The sequence below is a fragment of the Gymnoscopelus braueri genome (assembly GCF_963280865.1).
Source record: "Gymnoscopelus braueri genome assembly, chromosome: 12".
NCBI classification, from domain to species: Eukaryota; Metazoa; Chordata; class Actinopteri; order Myctophiformes; family Myctophidae; genus Gymnoscopelus; species Gymnoscopelus braueri.
Genome location: NC_137614.1, coordinates 1,566,227 through 1,584,684, shown reverse-complemented (window position 1 = coordinate 1,584,684; position 18,458 = coordinate 1,566,227). Strand labels below are relative to the sequence as shown.

General features: G+C 42.0%; 2 protein-coding genes across 2 annotated transcripts in view; both read right to left on the bottom strand.

Moving 5' to 3' along the window:
• The window catches only part of slc6a8 (solute carrier family 6 member 8), a 54,689-nt gene extending 46,786 nt beyond the window's left edge, over window positions 1-7,903 (bottom strand). Inside the window, exon 1 of the mRNA XM_080444369.1 lies at window positions 6,603-7,903. Within this exon, the coding sequence (XP_080300495.1) occupies window positions 6,603-6,972 (370 nt within the window). The 5' untranslated portion in view covers window positions 6,973-7,903. The remainder of the gene's footprint in view (window positions 1-6,602) is intronic.
• The window catches only part of LOC308096879 (SOSS complex subunit B2-like), a 378,668-nt gene that overhangs the window by 146,711 nt on the left and 213,499 nt on the right, over window positions 1-18,458 (bottom strand). The window lies entirely within an intron of this gene.

The following is an 18,458-nucleotide window of genomic DNA, read 5'->3' as shown; positions in this document are numbered from 1 at the left end:
GCTCGTCTTCCCTACGGGACGCCGTCTTCTCCTCTACTGTCCATCACTCCGTCTCTACGGTTACCAGCGGCTTCTTTCCCAGCAGCAGGTTACTGTGTGTGTGTGTGTGTGTGTGTGTGTGTGTGTGTGTGTGTGTGTGTGTGTGTGTGTGTGTGTGTGTGTGTGTGTGTGTGTCCCAGCATGAGTTTCTACAAACACATCGCAGACGAGATGTTTTATTACCATGACCTTCTGACTAGAGAAGCGATTCTCAAACGTTTTCATTTCAAGGACCCCCAGTTTGATATGCAGATTGGGCCACGGGCCCCCATTTGATACCTGTTTCTGTTTTTAATCTCTGGCACCCCAATCTACACAATATAACTCCATGAGTGTAAAAATGGAACCGTAAGGGTTCATTTGGTTCCATGTGTGCACTCAAAAAGTTACAGAACCATAACTCCTCAAGGACCTCTGGGGGTCCTTGAGGAGTGACCCTACTTTGAGAACCACTGTACCCACACACACACACACACACACACACACACACACACACACACACACACACACACACACACACACACACACACACACACACACACACACACACACACACACACACACACACACACACACACAAATGCCTGAGTGTTAATTGCAACTCATTACGTCAGACCTTACATTAATCAGTAAGAATCATCAGCAATAGGAATTAAGGAATGTAAATCAGAGATGCTACACAGTAATGCTAACGTGTAAACATGGCTAAACACTGACATTGCGCCATGACCTTAACCTTTGACCAACTTGAATAATTAAACCAAAAGTGCGGGTCGTTGCCCTGCCCCCAACTCGTCTGCCAAGTTTCATACAAATCGGATTAAAATTGTCTGAGTTAAATCACAGTGCCAGACAAACAGACATATGCCAGTGATTAAAATGCTCCCACTCTGCTGAGTAATGCAGTGTAATTAATGCTGAAGTCCGTAATGTCCTACTCAGGCTTTGAACCAATTTCTACTGCTGAGCCAATACAGAAAGCCTGTTTGGGCAAAGGATGAACTGCGCTTTGACCTTCATTGAAATACCACTTGTTATGTCATCGAGTAGTGTTCCTACTTGACCACTGGATCTAAATGTCTCAATAGCAGAGCAGGGAGTCCAAATGCAACCACCTCAGCTTTGTTTATTTATTCAGGGGTATTCAACTAGATTAGACAGGGGGCCAAAATTGGTAAATGAATTGAGGTCGGGGGCCACAGGCCTACGTAAACAAAAAAAAAACAGTGTTCCAGGTTAACCGTTTAACGGTTAAGACATTTGTAACCAGTTAATCTATTTTTCATTTAATTGTTAGTGCAAATGCACTTTCCCCCCCAACCTAAAGTGGTGCCTGGAGGCAGATGCACAGCCACCACGTAAGACTGCAATTCTGCCTTAAGTTAAACACAGGGAAATAAAGTACCATGCGCACTTCAAGAAGTTGACAAGCTGACATAGACCTGAAGGCTGTGGGATTTCCGTTTCAAAACGTTGTTTCACAGAATAACACCATGTTTTGCAGTAAAACTATGATCTGAATTCATATTTTTACTTCAATCAAAAATCTTGCAGTTTGATAACTGAGGCAATTATGTACTATGCATGATAATGCAGCATGGCAGATCTACAGTTAGTAGTAATAAATTTCCTACCAGACAGAGAGAAAGATCGTCCCCAAATATTCTGGAATACAGCTGCTTCCAATAATTAATTAAGCTACATTGCACAAAAGTAGGTCAAATCAATTAAGCATGTGTCACTCCTCCAGTGCACATCGGGACTGGGAAATTAACTGATAGTTGATAACAATACAATATTATTATTATTTCCCCAAAATTATTATCAACATTGACCATCATCTTCAGTTTAAAAGTAGCCTACATAAACAAGTGGAGTAAGTTTTCACTATAAACCACATTGTTTCAGAGGACATATAGACACTAATAACAAATATAATATAAATACTGACCAATAAAGATGAATGCCACTAATGTCATAGTCATATTCTTGTCATCTGGACTTTACCAACCAAGTGTAGCCTAGTTATTAACAACAGCTTTAACAAAATGTATATAAGCCAGAGAGGGTCTCTTGTAAAAAAAAAAGCTTTGGCTTTGATGCTATCTTAGAATAGATGTAGACCTATTTGACAGTGCAGAAACATTTTATGTCTTGACATTAACAAGCGTCAACGAGTAACAGCTGGACACAGACACACACACCTCCCCTCTGCAGTGCTCTCTAAAGTGACTGCAGTCTGTCTCATTTCTCTCCAAAAGCCCTTGATGGAATATGATTAAGGATTACAGTGATTATGGTAAACTCACATTTCATATTGCACACACCATACCTGTAACTTTCACTAAGGGCCCAAAAAAAAAATTTGGAACAAAAAAAAAAAAAAATTGATAAATTGCTCCAGGGGCCACAAGAAAGGTCCTTGCGGGCCGCATTTGAACTATGTTTTGTAAGCGTGTATTCAATCTATTGCATCCAAACAATAACAATATTGTTCTGTCCATTCTGTTATCAGAGAGGGAGTGACTCAGTCAACCTCACAACAAGGTTGTTTTATTTCCAAGAACATGCAGGTTACATCAAGTCCTCAAACAGCTACTAAATCACCACTTCACCCAGTATTTTTGGCTCTGCACTGTGACGGAGGAAACAAACGAAAACGGAATCCATATCTAGCAGTGAAGGACAGAATGTTTTCTAACAGGACAGAATGTTATGGGTCAGACTGTCTCTCTCCTCCTCTGCCGGCTTTGGTTTGGTGTAGGACGACACGTGCCGTAATAGACAGATATATACGGTACAATATGTTGTTGCTTTCTGTGAAGCACGTTGACTTTTTTTTGCATGAAGTGTGCTATACTGTACATCCCATATAAGGACCAATAATGGTCCATGGCATACACACACACACACACACACACACACACACACACACACACACACACACACACACACACACACACACACACACACACACACACACACACACACACACACACACACACACACACACACACACACACACACACACACACACACACACACACACACACGTTTCTATTGAAAAAGTCATCAATAGAATAATAATCGCTAAGAAAATAATGGATAATAATTGCAGCCCTACACATCTTTAACCCACAAAACAACGTGCACGATGCAGGTGAATTCAAACATTTCGGTCACACAATTTCATCACTCATTCTCAATCAAACATACTATTGGCTGGTAGCAGGGATTGAACTTGCGTCCTTTCTGTACAGTACAGCTGCTCTAACCAGAATGAGCATGTGTTTCACGTGTTTTAGAATATCAAATATTAACCACAGAGTCAGCACAATGCAACACGACAGAATATAATGGAATTCAGCAGCAGTGAATCATAGAAGAGCATTACATAACATTACAGCGGATCTCTCTCTCTCTCTCTCTCTCTCTCTGTCACACTCTCTCTCACACACACACACACACACGTCACACACTGCACCATTAGTGAAACCCAGCGTGGATGACTGACCATGTTCATTAGGACATGTACTGTATGTACATAAACAAAGACAGACATACAGGCAGGCAGGCAACACAGACAGACAGACAGACAGACAGACAAGGACAGGACAACCGCAGCGCCAATGACATCAATGACAAACAGCAGTGACGTCACCCACACTCCGACACAACGCTATTGGACGGACACACAGAGCATACACGCTAATCACGACAACCAATCGGGTCGGTCGGTTCCAAACATGGGCATTGTGATGCAGACAGACACAGAGAGAGAGAGAGAGAGAGAGAGAGAGAGAGAGAGAGAGAGAGAGAGAGAGAGAGACCCCTCTGGCAGTTATATCAGCTACAACAGCGTTTATGATTCAACGTGGAATATAATTATTCATATTATTAATCATGTCACGTCATCTTATCACACGGGAGCTCGGCCTATCAATGAAAGGGAAGGTTTGGTTCTATCAATGGGTGGTTCTATCAATGAAAGGGAAGGTGGGAGGTGGTTCTATCAATTAATAGGCGAGGTGGTTTTAACAATTTAGGGATTTAGCAGATGCCCTTATCCAGAGCGACTTACAAGTGTGAGATCGGACTGAGCAGAGCAGGCATGAACTCTATGCAAAGGGGGCGGTGGGTCTTCGCAGATTTTGAGTTGTGTGCAATGTACGCCCGATGACAAAAAATAAGGGGATTTTCCCTCTACATTATATATGATCTCAATACGTCAGAACAATGTTTTTTTGGGGGGGGAGGTGCGTCGTTCAATCAGTTTAAAGGATGTAAGATTCAACAGAGAAATAACATGTGTCTATATGTGACTGCTGAGTGTTTTAGAACAGCATGACATCCAGAACTTAACATCACACCAGTCCAGCATGCTCTAGTAACAGTACTTAAGAACTCATCGACTTAAATAAACTGCCCTTAATGACAACAATAATAATAATGATAATAATCCCCATCACAGTTTGAAAGACATTAGCTACACTGGGAGCTCACACTGGTGCACGTTTTATCAGTCCAGTCTACCAGTAATGCCTGATTACTATACTTGGTTCGCACAATCTCGTCTTGGGGATGAAAATAGCCGATCTGCAAGATCACAAGGCGCCGCAGCTGTGACACCTCGTGAGCTTGTAGATCAGCTGTTTTCGGTGCGAAACATTGGGCCCGCGCCTAAGTATATATAAATCAAGCGTTAAGTGTCTTGGTAGGTCATTTTACCATACAGCTGCTGTGTCACATGTCACAGGAGGGATGGACACTGGCAGACAGATGTCTCAGTTATTTACAGTCATAGAACCAAAGGGTCACTACTTAAGTGTTGAACCCCCAAGCCCCCCTTACACCTCCACCCCACGGCCAATGTGCTTCTATTAGTGGCAGTGTGACCCCCACCCACCCCCCATCAAGACCAAAGGGTGTCGTTTAACCTTTATACATCCATTGATATGTTCATTCTTCTTTTCTGTCTGGCTAATCTCATAATTGGTCTTTGACTTTTACGTAGCTCGTTTTCACCTGACCATTAAACTTGAAGATAGGCCTTTATTATTGATCCCCGTGGGGAAATCCAGCTTACGAATAAGATAAGAAAACAAATGAATAGACTTAGCCACTTAAACCCCCAGCATCCTTATTGTGGGGAAAGCTTTCACAGGAAAATAGCCGATTGACAAGCTCACAACGCGTCGGGCTGCGGCGCGTTGTGAGCTTGTCGATCGGCTATTTTCAGTGACAGCTATCCCCACCATAACAGAAAACAGAAAAGAGGGACTCTTACTCTACTCAACCATATGGGGTTTAAGTGGTTAAGAATAAAATAAATAAAAAATAGCAATGCACCTTATGAGCTTTGGATCTGCCATTTTTGAAAATGTTTAGATTTTCTCTTCTTTTTTTCTCCAACCATGACAGGCCCAAAGTAGGGACCCTTGTCTCCTCGCATGAGAGTCCATACAGCTACCACTCATCAAGAGGGAAAGCCCTGCTTGGCCAGGGGAGATATTAGGCTTATAAGCTTCAGGCAGTACTACTTAACCAGTAGTAGGTGTCCTACCCTGACAGCAGGGTCTAAATGTCTCAATGGGAGAGTAGGGAGGGAGACCACCTCAAACCACTGCACATGTACTAGTTATACTGCATTAACATACTCTACCATACAGATGTACTATGTACTTTTATATTAGGCTACTCTATTTGGTTACGTTTTATTCATTAAAATAAGTTACGGATTGCAGCTTTAATTAGCAGGCACCTGCCATAGTGTACATCCCACCAGTAGTGGTCCATGTGCAAAGAACACGTGGTAGTTTTAACCATAATTAAATTAAATACATAAGAGTTAAGTCTAAGCTGTGACTGGGTGGTGCATGTCATGTGTGAGATAACGGGATCACAGCGGCTGCCTTGTCTTTACTACCATAACGCAGTGTTGCCATGTCCACTTATTATAAGCGACTTTGGGCTTGCTTTTCTTTAAAGTTGCTTGTAAATATTTTCAGTTGCGTTTTTTTGGGGGGGGCTTGTTTCTTAAGTATATTGCTTGAAACAAGCCATTGGCTTTCTTGGGCTTTTTAATCCTATTTAGTTTACCTGTGTTTTTTTCCTGCAAACTTCTAAATAGAGTATTCAATCAATCAATCAATCAATCAATCAAAGCTTATTTTGGGCTTGTTTCCTAATGACATTTTCATGTCAAGGAAACCCCAATGTATTTGTCCACGGACCCCCATCTAAAAGTATTTTGTGCCATATGGGACCACCGTACCAGATTTGTGTTCCACAAAAAAATATTCCACATGTCACTTTTTTTCAAGAATGTTTTTGAAAATAGCAGCTCTACTTTTTTTCAAGAATGTTTTTGAAAATAGCAGCTCTACAAGCTCACAAGGCGTCACAGCTATTCTTCGCTTCTTTTGGGCTTGTCTTCATAGACCTGATTGCTCGTTTCTCTCACCAAATCTGGCAACACTGCCATAAAGGTATTATTATAAGGGGGGGTGCGTTCGTTTCACCCTCCCGTCCCGTCCCCCGGCCGGCCGGCAGTTCCAGCTTACCTCCGCCGTTCTTGTAGCACAGGTAGGGGAAGCGCCACACGTTGCCCAGGCCCACGGCGAAGCCCACGCAGGACATGATGAAGTCCATCTGCCGCGTCCACGTCTCTCTCTCCTGGTAGCCGACGACGCTCCCGGTCCCCCCCGCCGCCTCCGCGCCCTTCTCCTGGCCCGACATGAGGCACGGCATGTTAGCCCCGCCGCCGCCCGGGCCCGTAGCACCGCCGCCGGCACCGGCCGTGAGCGGCATCGAGCTGCCGTTGACGCCGGCCGTCGGGTTGGCGTTGCCGTTGGGGATCAGGTGGCCTCGCTTCTCCTCCGCCAGCACCACGGAGCAGCTGTCAACGCCAAAAGCCTCATCATGCTTCTCCATTTGTTTTGCTTTTATTATGAACTTTAATTCTCCTTTTCTTCACACTTCTGTACTTTAAGTGCTTAAAGTTCTTTTAGTTGTTGTTGTCGTCTCAGTCTGAGTTTTTTAATGTTCAGTCTGTTGTCTTTTTTTGGTCCCCTGCTGGAGTGTATGACAGACACTTTAATGTCTCTCTTTAAAAAGTCAAAATGTGCTGATTTTTCCCCCTTCCTTTATTCTCTAAAAGGGAGGATTTGATTTAAAGTCAGTCTCAATTTTTTTTTTAAACAATCTCGTATTGGCCTAATGATTTCTTAGAAAAAATGTTTTAGAAATTCGTGTGTAAATTTAAAAACAAATCAGATAAAAGAAATGGAAGGGAGAAGACGCGTTCGCGGAGAAAATAAAAAAAGGGGGGTTTAAAAAGGAAACACCGGTGGTTTTAAGACGACAACCTTCAAAAACAATCCACGAAACACTTGAATGTAAGTCTGAAGAATCGCATGGGAACTTCACTCAGTCAGAGAGGAACAGAACCGAGAGGCACAGGGCGCTTTATGGAGCCAGAGGACCAGGGAGCGGTTCGTTTTGACCGAAAAGAGAACCAAAAAAACCACCAAGAACCAGTTAAAAATAACCCAGAGCCGGTGGACTGTCAGTGTCTATGAGGTTCAACGGGCGGCAGGGAAAGGCAAACAAACGTCCTCGGTGGATGAAAGAATGAATGGATGGATGGATGGATGTGTGACGGAATTACATTCGGTTACAAAAAACGGAGGAGGAACATCTTAAAAAACCGAAGCGCCAGGGTTTTCTCAGATCATGTTTTTTTTTTTTTTTTGGATTCCCGTTTTTGCTCTGAATTCGGTGTCAAAAATGAGAAGCCCGTTCCTCCAAAGCCGCGCGGTGTCGTTCCGTGTCCGTTACCGTCCGTCCGTCCGTGTGTGTGTGTGTATGTTAATTAAAGCCGTTCCTCTGCAGAACACACAGCTTTAAATGGCAGCGTCAGACATATGAGAGGACGTCATTGGGATTTCTCCCCTCCCCTCTTCTCTCTCTCTCTCTCTCTCTCTCTCTCTCTCTCTCTCTCTCTCTGTCCGTTAGAGAGAGACGTCATCGGAATTCCTCTCCGCCTTATCTCCTCATTTTCATTCATTCTCTCTCTCTCTCTCTCTCTCTCTTCCACCCCCCCTCCTCTGTCTTTCCGAATAGCTACACAACCCAGAGATCCTCCATTGACCATACACACACACACACACACACACACACACACACACACACACACACACACACACACACACACACACACACACACAGTGTGTGGGGGGTGTGATTGACCTTGCATGACTTTAAGGACAGTAGGCCTATATATGTTTTGTCAACACTGTTCACGTTCATGTCAATAAAGCTCATTGAATTAAAAGGGTTTTAGTGGCAGTGCGTCCCAGCACGTAGCAGGTGCATGACATACACTGTATGGGTTAATACCGCCCCCTCTGGCGTGCTGGAGTAAATGATGCACACACACGTACACAACACACACACACACACACACACACACACACACACACACACACACACGCGCGCGCACACGTGCACGCCACGCCACGCAGGCACAAAGAGATAAAAGTTAAAACACATGTCAATAATAGAACAAATAAAGATACACGTACATACAAATAGCGCATATGATAGTGTTGTACTCTTTTAGTGTTATATATGAAGTTTACCACTTTGTGAATGTATTAGTAGAGAGCTGGGTAAGAGGCCTTGTCAGATACAGGGTGACAGAAGGACAGAGGCAGAGGCGGGAAAGGACACTCTAAACTCTCACCCAGTCCGCTCAGTAACGTAATGTCATACCTGGAGTTGTGAAAGACTCATTGCAAAATACACGGACCACCACAGTAATAAGAACCTAGACACACGAGTTAAGATGCATGACGTGTGACACAGCACAACATAGATTCGGACATTAGGATATCCCATCCTAAAGTCAACAGGTTACTTATAGACAAGAACTGGCAAATGTAAGACAGGGGTTCCCGGTTTGACCAGTCAATGTGACATGGACTTGGAGAGGTCAAAGCTCTCAGATGGGTAAATTGTTTACGAATAACATTAATGAATGTACTTGGATTACACTGTGACGACATTCATCTCATGTATAAAGACACCCTGAATCCTGTGAAATGGTAGGCAGACCTGCAGCGGTCTGCTTCAGCTTGTGTTATTGGCTTATGGATGGCTGACTATGTGAATAAACTAATATGTGATTATATTCGTCGTTGTCTGTCGTAACTTTGAGTAATAAGTTAACACGTTCTATAACCTCTTAAAAGCAGCGTTGTTGGGAAGCCTTTCTGATTCAATAGAAATGATCTACAATAGCAGGTTATTTGTTGCAGAGTTTTATAATGAATATTTTATTTGAGACTTGAGAGAGAGAGAGAGAGAGAGAGAGAGATGTCCCTTTTCAGGTTTAGGATACATTGCTGCATGCACTGAAACAGATTTGCTTAGAGTTTACAACATGATATTCTAGTCTTGGACATCTCTGCATGATTTCAGCTATATGTTCATTTCATGTCAAACTGTGCGATGTTCGTGTTAATCCATCCTGTCCGACTGATTGATTGAAGTGTTGTTGAGTGTAAACAATATAAAAATGTTTTATGGTCGTGACTCTCAGACACAGGTTTTGGATTCAGGTTTCTGTCCTGCACACTCAACCATAATAGTGTTGCATAGTTTTAATCTTGTGCTTTGTGCCAAATAGCACTGACTCTGCCTTTCCCAGGTGTAAAGATAGTTTGTTGTCAGTCAACCAGTCTCTCACCATAGTCAATTCTTTGCTGAGGGTTTCTTGCACCACTCTGATATCTTTACCAGACACTGACTGGTACTGCAGAGTCATCCATGATCCACAAACAGCTACATCCGAGATGTTACCCTGTTGTACCAAGGGTTGGGATACGGAACCGGAGGAATCGGAGGAACCGGAATCGGTTCCATCACATTTGGAACCGTTTCTGGAACCGGTTTATCACACTTTCAGAGCTGGTATGTGGACTTCACGTCTGCTATGCAATTACAATACCAGTGGTTCTCAAACGTTATAATTTCAAGGAACGTTTTCATATCTCTCAGAGTTACAGACCTTTGAGGGTCCATTTGGAACCCCCTCAAGTAACCCAGAGGGTCCCTGTACCTCACTTTAAGAACCAGAATAGAGGTATATATAGGAATACATAGGAATCGCTAAAGAGAACTGTTCTGGAATCGGACCAGTAAGAGGGAATTGTTCAATCAACCCTGGTTGTACCCCCAAAATTGTAGTGTGCTACTTGCCATAGGCACACGCCCTACTGCTCCTCCCGCACCTCTGAATGGTGCGTCCCCAAAATACCTAGCACATCCATGCCAGAAAAATACACCACTTTGCCTCCGGAAATTGTCAATTTGCTAATCACATTGTCACATTGTGCCATGAGACTGCGACCTGCATGAGCCAATATACACCAGGGCAATGTTTCACCTCCAGAATAACAAACAAAACTCGGAAGTTTGCACTCAGCAGAGTAAGAGTTGACAACATGACAACAAATCGCCAACATGATGCAATTGTCAAATTGTCACCTGTGATATGAAATATGATTATATAAGTTATGTAAGTTATATCATTTAAATCTTGCCCTTACCCTTGATTGTGACCAGTGGTGTGTTCAAGGTTTTTTCCAGAGGGATACGATAATCATTCCCTGCACGACATGCACGTGGTCGTGGAGATACGCTAGCGCGTTTTCAATGGATGAAATAGTCAGTAGAGGGCTATACGCTTGGCTACGAAAATGTTCTGCAGGTCACATTATGTATATAGCGTAACACGGTAGAACATACCACTAATTGTGACCTTGTCAGGCCACAATAATTACCAAGTTTCATGAAAATCCACCCATCCATTCAAAGTTTTGACTCTGACCTTCTTGTCTGTGACCTTGACCTTTGACTTTTGCGATCCAAAGTTAATCTTCTTTTCAGGGCAGCCTGCTGATCATGCCGACCAAGTTTCAGTAAAATCTGACCATCCGCTCAAGTTATTTTGCTTATAGAAACAGACAAACAAGTGGAATGGGATGGAAAACATAACTTTAAATTTGATTTTGGTCTTGGTTTGGAAAAAGACGACAACATGAGTTGGTAAAACCAAAGGGAGATGATACTGCAGAATCTACAGCAATTTTTCAGGAAACTGTCAACACAATACAATAGCAGACTGGCAATAATAGCTGTGTTCCAATTCAGGGGCTGCATGCTTCGAAGTCCCCTGAATTGGGACAACGCTGCATACGTGTGTTCGTGTTCTGATTAAAAAAAAAGAGTCATTGGTTCTGTGCTTTAACTCATGAACCTTGGAGAATTGCCACAGTAATTTCCCTGGAAAAGTACCACTTTCTATCACCACAAACAATGACCATCCCTTTATTTTTTATATGTTTGTTAAATAACCACTTAAACATATATTTAATTCCCCAGGGCTCTATACTTGGTCCGCTAACACTCTACACCAAATCTCTATGCTGTAAATAGCCGATCTAAAAGCTCACAGCCAGACATGTTGTGAGCTTGTAATGGTGCTATTTTCTGTCAATGTTTTCCACCAGCATAGTGATGCTAGGGTTCATTTTAAAACAGGAATGCTAGGGTTAAACGTTTGGTGTGACTGGGGAAGCAATGCTGCACTTGTAGCTACTATGGAGCGTGTCCTTGCCTTCCCAGTCACAGTGTTGTGTGACAACACAACCGCCCCCGAGAGGGGACCGTTGGAAAGAGTTGTATAATACGCACAGAGTTTCAGATCATTGGCTGTGTCCTTCCTTCTGTTCCCTCCATATATCCCACATGCAGTGGTGTAAAGTAACTAAGTACATTTACTCAAGTACTGTACAATTTTGAGGTACTTTTACTTTACTGGAGTACTTCCAATTGTCTATACTTTTACTTCTACTCCATTACATCTCAGAGGCAAATATTGTACTTTTACTCCACTACAATGATTTGAAAACTTTAGTCACTAGTTACTTTGCAGATATAAATTATTACATTATAAAACAGAGGATACATTAACCACTTTAGCACTTTAGCTCTATTTTATACATAGGCTATTTGAAAATAGCTGATCTACAAGCTCACAACGCGTCGCATCGCAACGCATTGTGAGCTTGTAGATATGCTATTTTCAAACATGTTAGTACTTTTACTTTTGGTACTTTAAGTACATTTTGATACCAATACTTTTGTACTTTTACTCAAGTAAATTTTTTATTCGGGACTTTTACTTGTAACAAAGTACTTCTACATTGCAGTATTGATACTTTTACTTAAGTAAAACATTTGAGTACTTTTTCCACCACTGCCCATATGTATCAGACACAAGACACAGAGACAGCTAAGTCCTCTGACCCTGCTAGCTCCCTCCGGACGGAGATTCCACAGATGTAGGTGTAGGACATCTCGCCTCAGGAACAGCACATACTATCCAACAAGGACTTTAACCTCATGTAACCCTAGCGTCTCTATTTTTGGGACAAACATCAGGTGAAAATAGCTATTAGTACAAGTACAGACCCCTGCGGGGTCCCCAGTGAGTAGTGTGTGTGGTATCTTTTTTAAATATCTCCACCAGTACAAAGGCCAGGGACAGAGATTGTTTTCACCACTTTGTGTGTGTGTGTGCGTGTGTGTGTGTGTGTGTGTGTGTGTGTGTGTGTGTGTGTGTGTGTGTGTGTGCGTGGGAACGCACGCACGCACACGCACGCACGCACGCACGCACGCAAGCATCCTCAATCAAGATGTTCACTTATAATACGGACTGTTTCAATCTCTCTCTCTCTCTCTACGTCGTCCTCAGACAAGCCCTCCATCGGCATCTCCAGTAATACTCCTCGTTTGTGCTTTCCACACGGCATCTTTCTTTAGCACATCCAAGTAGGTACTGTAGGTGTGGGACGTCCTTTTGATCGATGCCCTGTGTTGGTTCCCACAGTAGCTACAAGCTTTTTGGCAAGGAGTTCCCGGTGTCAATTGCAGTAACCAGCTAGTCTCATGATCCTCATGACTGCTGTGGGACATGCATGGGAGAACCATTTAGAGCGCATACTGTATCTGGAGACTGGAGAACATTCTTTGCTTTGTCATTATGAATAAACTTGTTCTTTTTATCACCAATTAAAATGAGTTTAAAATCAGTGAGGACTTTCTGCAGAGTAACAAAGCCTGTTACAGGTGACAACAACAGCCGACCTAAGAAGCTGTCTTCTATTCATGTTCTCCTACTGTCTGACATTTATGCCTGAGTGTCCAAATAAATTAATGCTGAATGAAATTGAATTGCTATTTATGTAGTTTATGTTCTGGTCTTGCTTTTGTAAACTCTGAAATGTGTGTGGTCGGGGAGTTGTGATTGGAAAGCACTGTCAAATTCTGTTGTTTTTAAATATGCTAAAGGTGACTTGCCTTGACTTAAATGAGGAGAAAACTCAAATGTTCAGTCAGGAAACGCTTTGGAGTTGCAGCTTTACGCTTCTGTTCTCAACCAATCACATGCACATTTCACTAATAGAGTGCGCATTTAAACAGGGAAGTGTGTATTGCTCATTTGCTTGTTTGCAGCCCTTCCAGGAACTGCTGCTTAGCCTCCACCACCTGTTTTGGATCTGCATGCCCATTTTACCGCTGATAAATTGCACATGATATTTATCACGCCCAAGTGCAGATGGCCAGGTCAGTCTTTATAGCCGTTTCTATTGGTGATAGAATGCACACGATACCTGTGCCTCTATTCTATCTACTGGTGGCTTATGCGTTATGCACACCAGACCAGTCCAGACCAGACCAGACCAGTCCAGGCATAAAGGGAAAGGTCGGATATTAAGCAGTCATCTTTCAGGGGTTGGCAAGTAAGTTTGGCCTCGGGCCAACTTTTTCAAAGACATGCGGGCCAGAACACAATCAATGGCTAATTTAGGACCTGGAACTTGCAACAAACAACCTTATGTACAATAATAATAACTACAGTATATTGTTATAAAAGGTAATACATAAAGTTTTGTGTGGTTGATAGAAAAGCATGTGGGTGCAATCAAATGTTAGGTGCACACAGAAATGCAAATGTAATCTTTTTTGTGCAGGCCTCATCCTTGAATGTGGCACCTATGGGATATAGTTTAAAAATAAAATGTTATCTGGAGACAGAGAGAGTCATACTCCTTTTCGAACAAGAGCTCTTAAATGGTTCAAGGTCTGTTAGAACGGAGAAAAACAATGTATAAATTGAAGGCATATGAGAAGTTTTTCATCCAAGAGGAAAGTTGACAGTGAAAACATAACATTCAAAGAATGGAAATGGAGCTATTTGTTCATCCTACCCGGTTTCATCAATTCAAAGCTACTGTATTGCAGACCATAGCCTACTTGGACTGTCAGCTATTGTAAATTATTTTCAAAATAATTTGTCTTTTTTTTCCACTAGTGTTACACTATACTTATTGTTCTATATATTCTATCTATACTTATCTATCTTCCTTCATGTACTATGGGTGGATTCAGAAGGCTTGATGTTGTGTACATAAAAGTAGATCCATCAACCCCAAAACAAATAAACGTATTGCTTCCTTTTACATTCATGACAAATCATTTAATTAAATTAATAAATTGCCCTCACTGAATGAATTGAGTTTGAGATAGTGATCATCTTGGACTATGTCGGTGTTCCCTTTAACTTCATCTCAGCCTTTTATCAGCTCAGAAAATATTCAGTCAGACCTAGTGAAAAACTCACACATGCCTTTTGTCTCGAGCTGACCTGACTACTGTAACGCACACGCACTGATATTCTCCAGCCTCCTCAAGAAATCAGCTGACCGACCAACTCATTGGTTCCCAAACGTTTTAGATCGAGACCCAAAAGAGAAATTTGGTGTCCCCGGGACCCAAACTAATGAAAATAGCAGATCTACAAGCTAATTATTCTTTTCTAATTAATGGAATTTCTTTATTTTTCTTTTATTTACTCATGAAATTCTTTTGAAAGTCTTTTTCAATTTAAGAAAATGTGTGAATTGTTTTGGGGGACATTTTTGAAAATCTTTAGAAATAATAAACAAAATATAGGAAAGGAAAAATAACGGGATATTTACTTAAGACCCATAAAAATGGGTCCCGACTCAGTGGAAAAAGTGGAGGATGTTGCTGAGGTCAAACATCTTGGTGTAACTTTAGAGTGTTTTGACACTCATCTCCACAGGACAGGGTCTATTAACAGTGTGGCTCCCATGTGGATCTTGGACTTGGTGGAGCTAGTCTATGAGGTCAGTCGTCTTCTATGACCTATCTACTGTATAGTGCAGCAGTTAAGCTCATTATATGGAAGGTATTGTGCATTTTAAGAAAGAAGCATGAAACTTTCAGCATATCATCTACATACCCCAAGGTTTGATTTCAGACGTGGAAGCACTTTCAGATTGACCTCTGGTGACCTTGAGTGGTCATTGACCACTTTTTGACCAATTTTTCTCCATTATAATAATATATGCTTGATAAAATGTCAGTTTTGTTCTAATAAATGAAAAATGAAACCTAATAGCCACTCTACAGAAATGGTGATTATTACTATTATGATAGTTTTGTTATGACATGTTATAACATTAAAAACATCTAGGAGAGAGAGAGCAGCAGTAAAATAAAGAAAAACAAGAAAGTAAGTGCTAATGCATTCAAAGTGCATATAGGTACAAGCAGTAAAATAAAGAAAAACAAGAAAGTAAGTGCTAATGCATTCAAAGTGCATATAGGTACAATGCTATTCAAAGGTGCTATTCATCTCATGTTGGTTTTGGTTTTGGGGGCAGTATATGGTGAGCGTTCAAGGTTCTTATGGTTTGGGGAAGAAACTGTTGGACAGCATGCTGGTGCTTGTCCCGATGCTCTTTTTTTATTTTATTTTTTTACTTAAATTTTTATCCCACGATTTTGTAACCCTTATTTTTCACCCGGTGCCAATTTTCTAAGTGATCCTGGGCATTATACTCCCCTCACCAGCCCGATGCTCTTAAACCTCCTATCAGATGGCAGTAGTTCAAGGATATGGTGGGAGATAATATGGTACCATTTCTGTCAGAAACCTGTCTACGACTACCAGTGACATCGATGGGGAATCCAAGCTAATATAAACTGCAGGCTTTATATTCCTGGAAAGTTTGCATGCTATAATAGAAGCCATTGTTCTCGCATTAATAAAGAAATGAATGAAAAAAATGAAAGGCAACTGTCCACAGCCCTCCTCTGAGACACAGAATGAGTAGATAAAAATGGTACCATAATGAGCATGAGTGAGTACACTTGGAACCATAATCTAACACTCAATGGTCTTTTTCACTCTCTTCATCTTCTCTCTCCTTATTCCCTTCAGCCTCCTCATCTTCGTTGTCTTCATCTTAGACCATGGCAAAATTCAGACTTCTGCTTCAGTAAGGTTATTGCTGCTCAAGTGGTCAGACATGAGGTCGTTAGGGATTAAGGGTCTTGCTTATGTACACCCGACATATTGTCAGGGCTGGGAATCGAACCTGGTACCTTCTGTTTCCCAGGTGGCCTCTCTACAGCTATGGCCCCCCTTCTTCTTAATGGGTTGTAGTGGACCTCTCCTCCTTCACACTGACATAGTCAGTCTTACAGAATGGTATCTGCAGTTTATTTCGCTGCATGCCTTCAATGCTCTACAGCTGCAGCTGGAGCCATTGCCTGGGAGTAAACAGTGGGCATGACAGCCCCTCCTTTAGCAACCTCCCACCCGGATGTAGTGATGTCTCTTTCCTCTGCAGGTGGCTCGATCCGATCTGCAGCCTTCCACAACATGACCTGCAGATGAACATGCAGTATACTGTGTGCAGAATCATATTTGTCTGTCAATACAATGCGAAGAAGAACTCTGCACCGGTATCTTTTAGGTCACTGTGCGTGGCATCAAGTTCCCCAAGCACTGTATTGAGACTAGTCATGGTACTTTCTAGGAGTACTTTAAGCACATACCTTGCCCTTCTCACAGGGTAGGAGACAGTATCACATCCTAACAGGTTCTTGGAGGAGGACAACCACAAGCATCCGATAAGCACAGTGTATTTTGTCTAGGATTTACCATTGAGAATGAAGGCGATGCCACCGCAAGCAATGCTTTTATCCCAGAAATGTTCATCAATGTTCCACTGCAACCAGGGAATGACATCAGAGTGCCAGTGGGCATCATGCGGGGATCGATGATGGTAAATGGACTGCATTTAAATGGCACCTCACTAGTCTTCCTGACTCTTCAAAGCACTTTACAATGTACTTCACATTCACCCATACATTCACACACCAATGGTAGAGGAAACACAAATACAATACCCATATCATTGGGAGCAGGTAGGGGTTCAGTGTCTTGCTCAAAGACAGGAGGAGCCAGGGATGGAACCTGGAATCTTTGGATTCCAAGGCGGCCGCTCTACCTCATGAGCCACTGCCACCCCGCATGATGACAGACTTATATCGCACTTCCAGTCACTCAAATGGATTATACATGTCATGACGCTTGAGGTCCAGTGTGGGGTTCATACCTAATGGCAAAGCTTTTCAGTGATTTCTCAAGGTGTACAAGGGTTGTGAGCACAGGATCCAGGTGAGAAGGTGGAGAATCGATACATGGACATGGATCCAGATAAATTGCTTTTTTTTTGGCAAGATTAATTTCTGGATATTCAAAAATAGACTTAGTCTCTAAGAGCACCTTTCTAAATTGACTACCAGCTAAAACAAGACTTTTTCCTGGTCTTGGGCCTAATTATTACATACTTTATGCAAATTGTGCAAATGAGGAAAGGTTGCATGACTTCACCATGATAATAGATGAATTTCTGCACATCACAAACATGGGCTTTGACTTTGTCACCTTTCTAAGTTAACTGGACGCAAAATGTTAGCCGCAAAATGTTAGCTATTTCCAGGTAATTTGCTCATTAAGCGATACATTTGCTGATTATGCTTATTACTCAAATTGCCCAATATGCAACTTTTAGGAATCAAGCTTAAACTCATCTGCTAAGCCTATATATGACATTTTAATCATAAAGGTTTACAGGAAACAACATTTCTGGTTTTAACATGGGTTTGACAGCCCAAAATGTGTACAGCCTCTGACAAGTCTCAGAGGTCAATTGAGAAATGCTTCCATCAAACCTTGGGGTATGTAGATGATATGCTGAAAGTTTCATGCTTCTTTCCTAAAATGCACAATTGGTTTGCTTAACTGCTGCACTAGTATGACAAATGGCGCCAAAGTGGGCAAGGTTTCAGCCCAATCTCTCCATTGACTTTATAAAAATTGTAAAATTATAAAGTTGAGGTTCAATATTTGAAAAAATATAAAACATGTGGAATAAATGTGTGGAGGTACTTCTTTGGCCTGCAGTGTG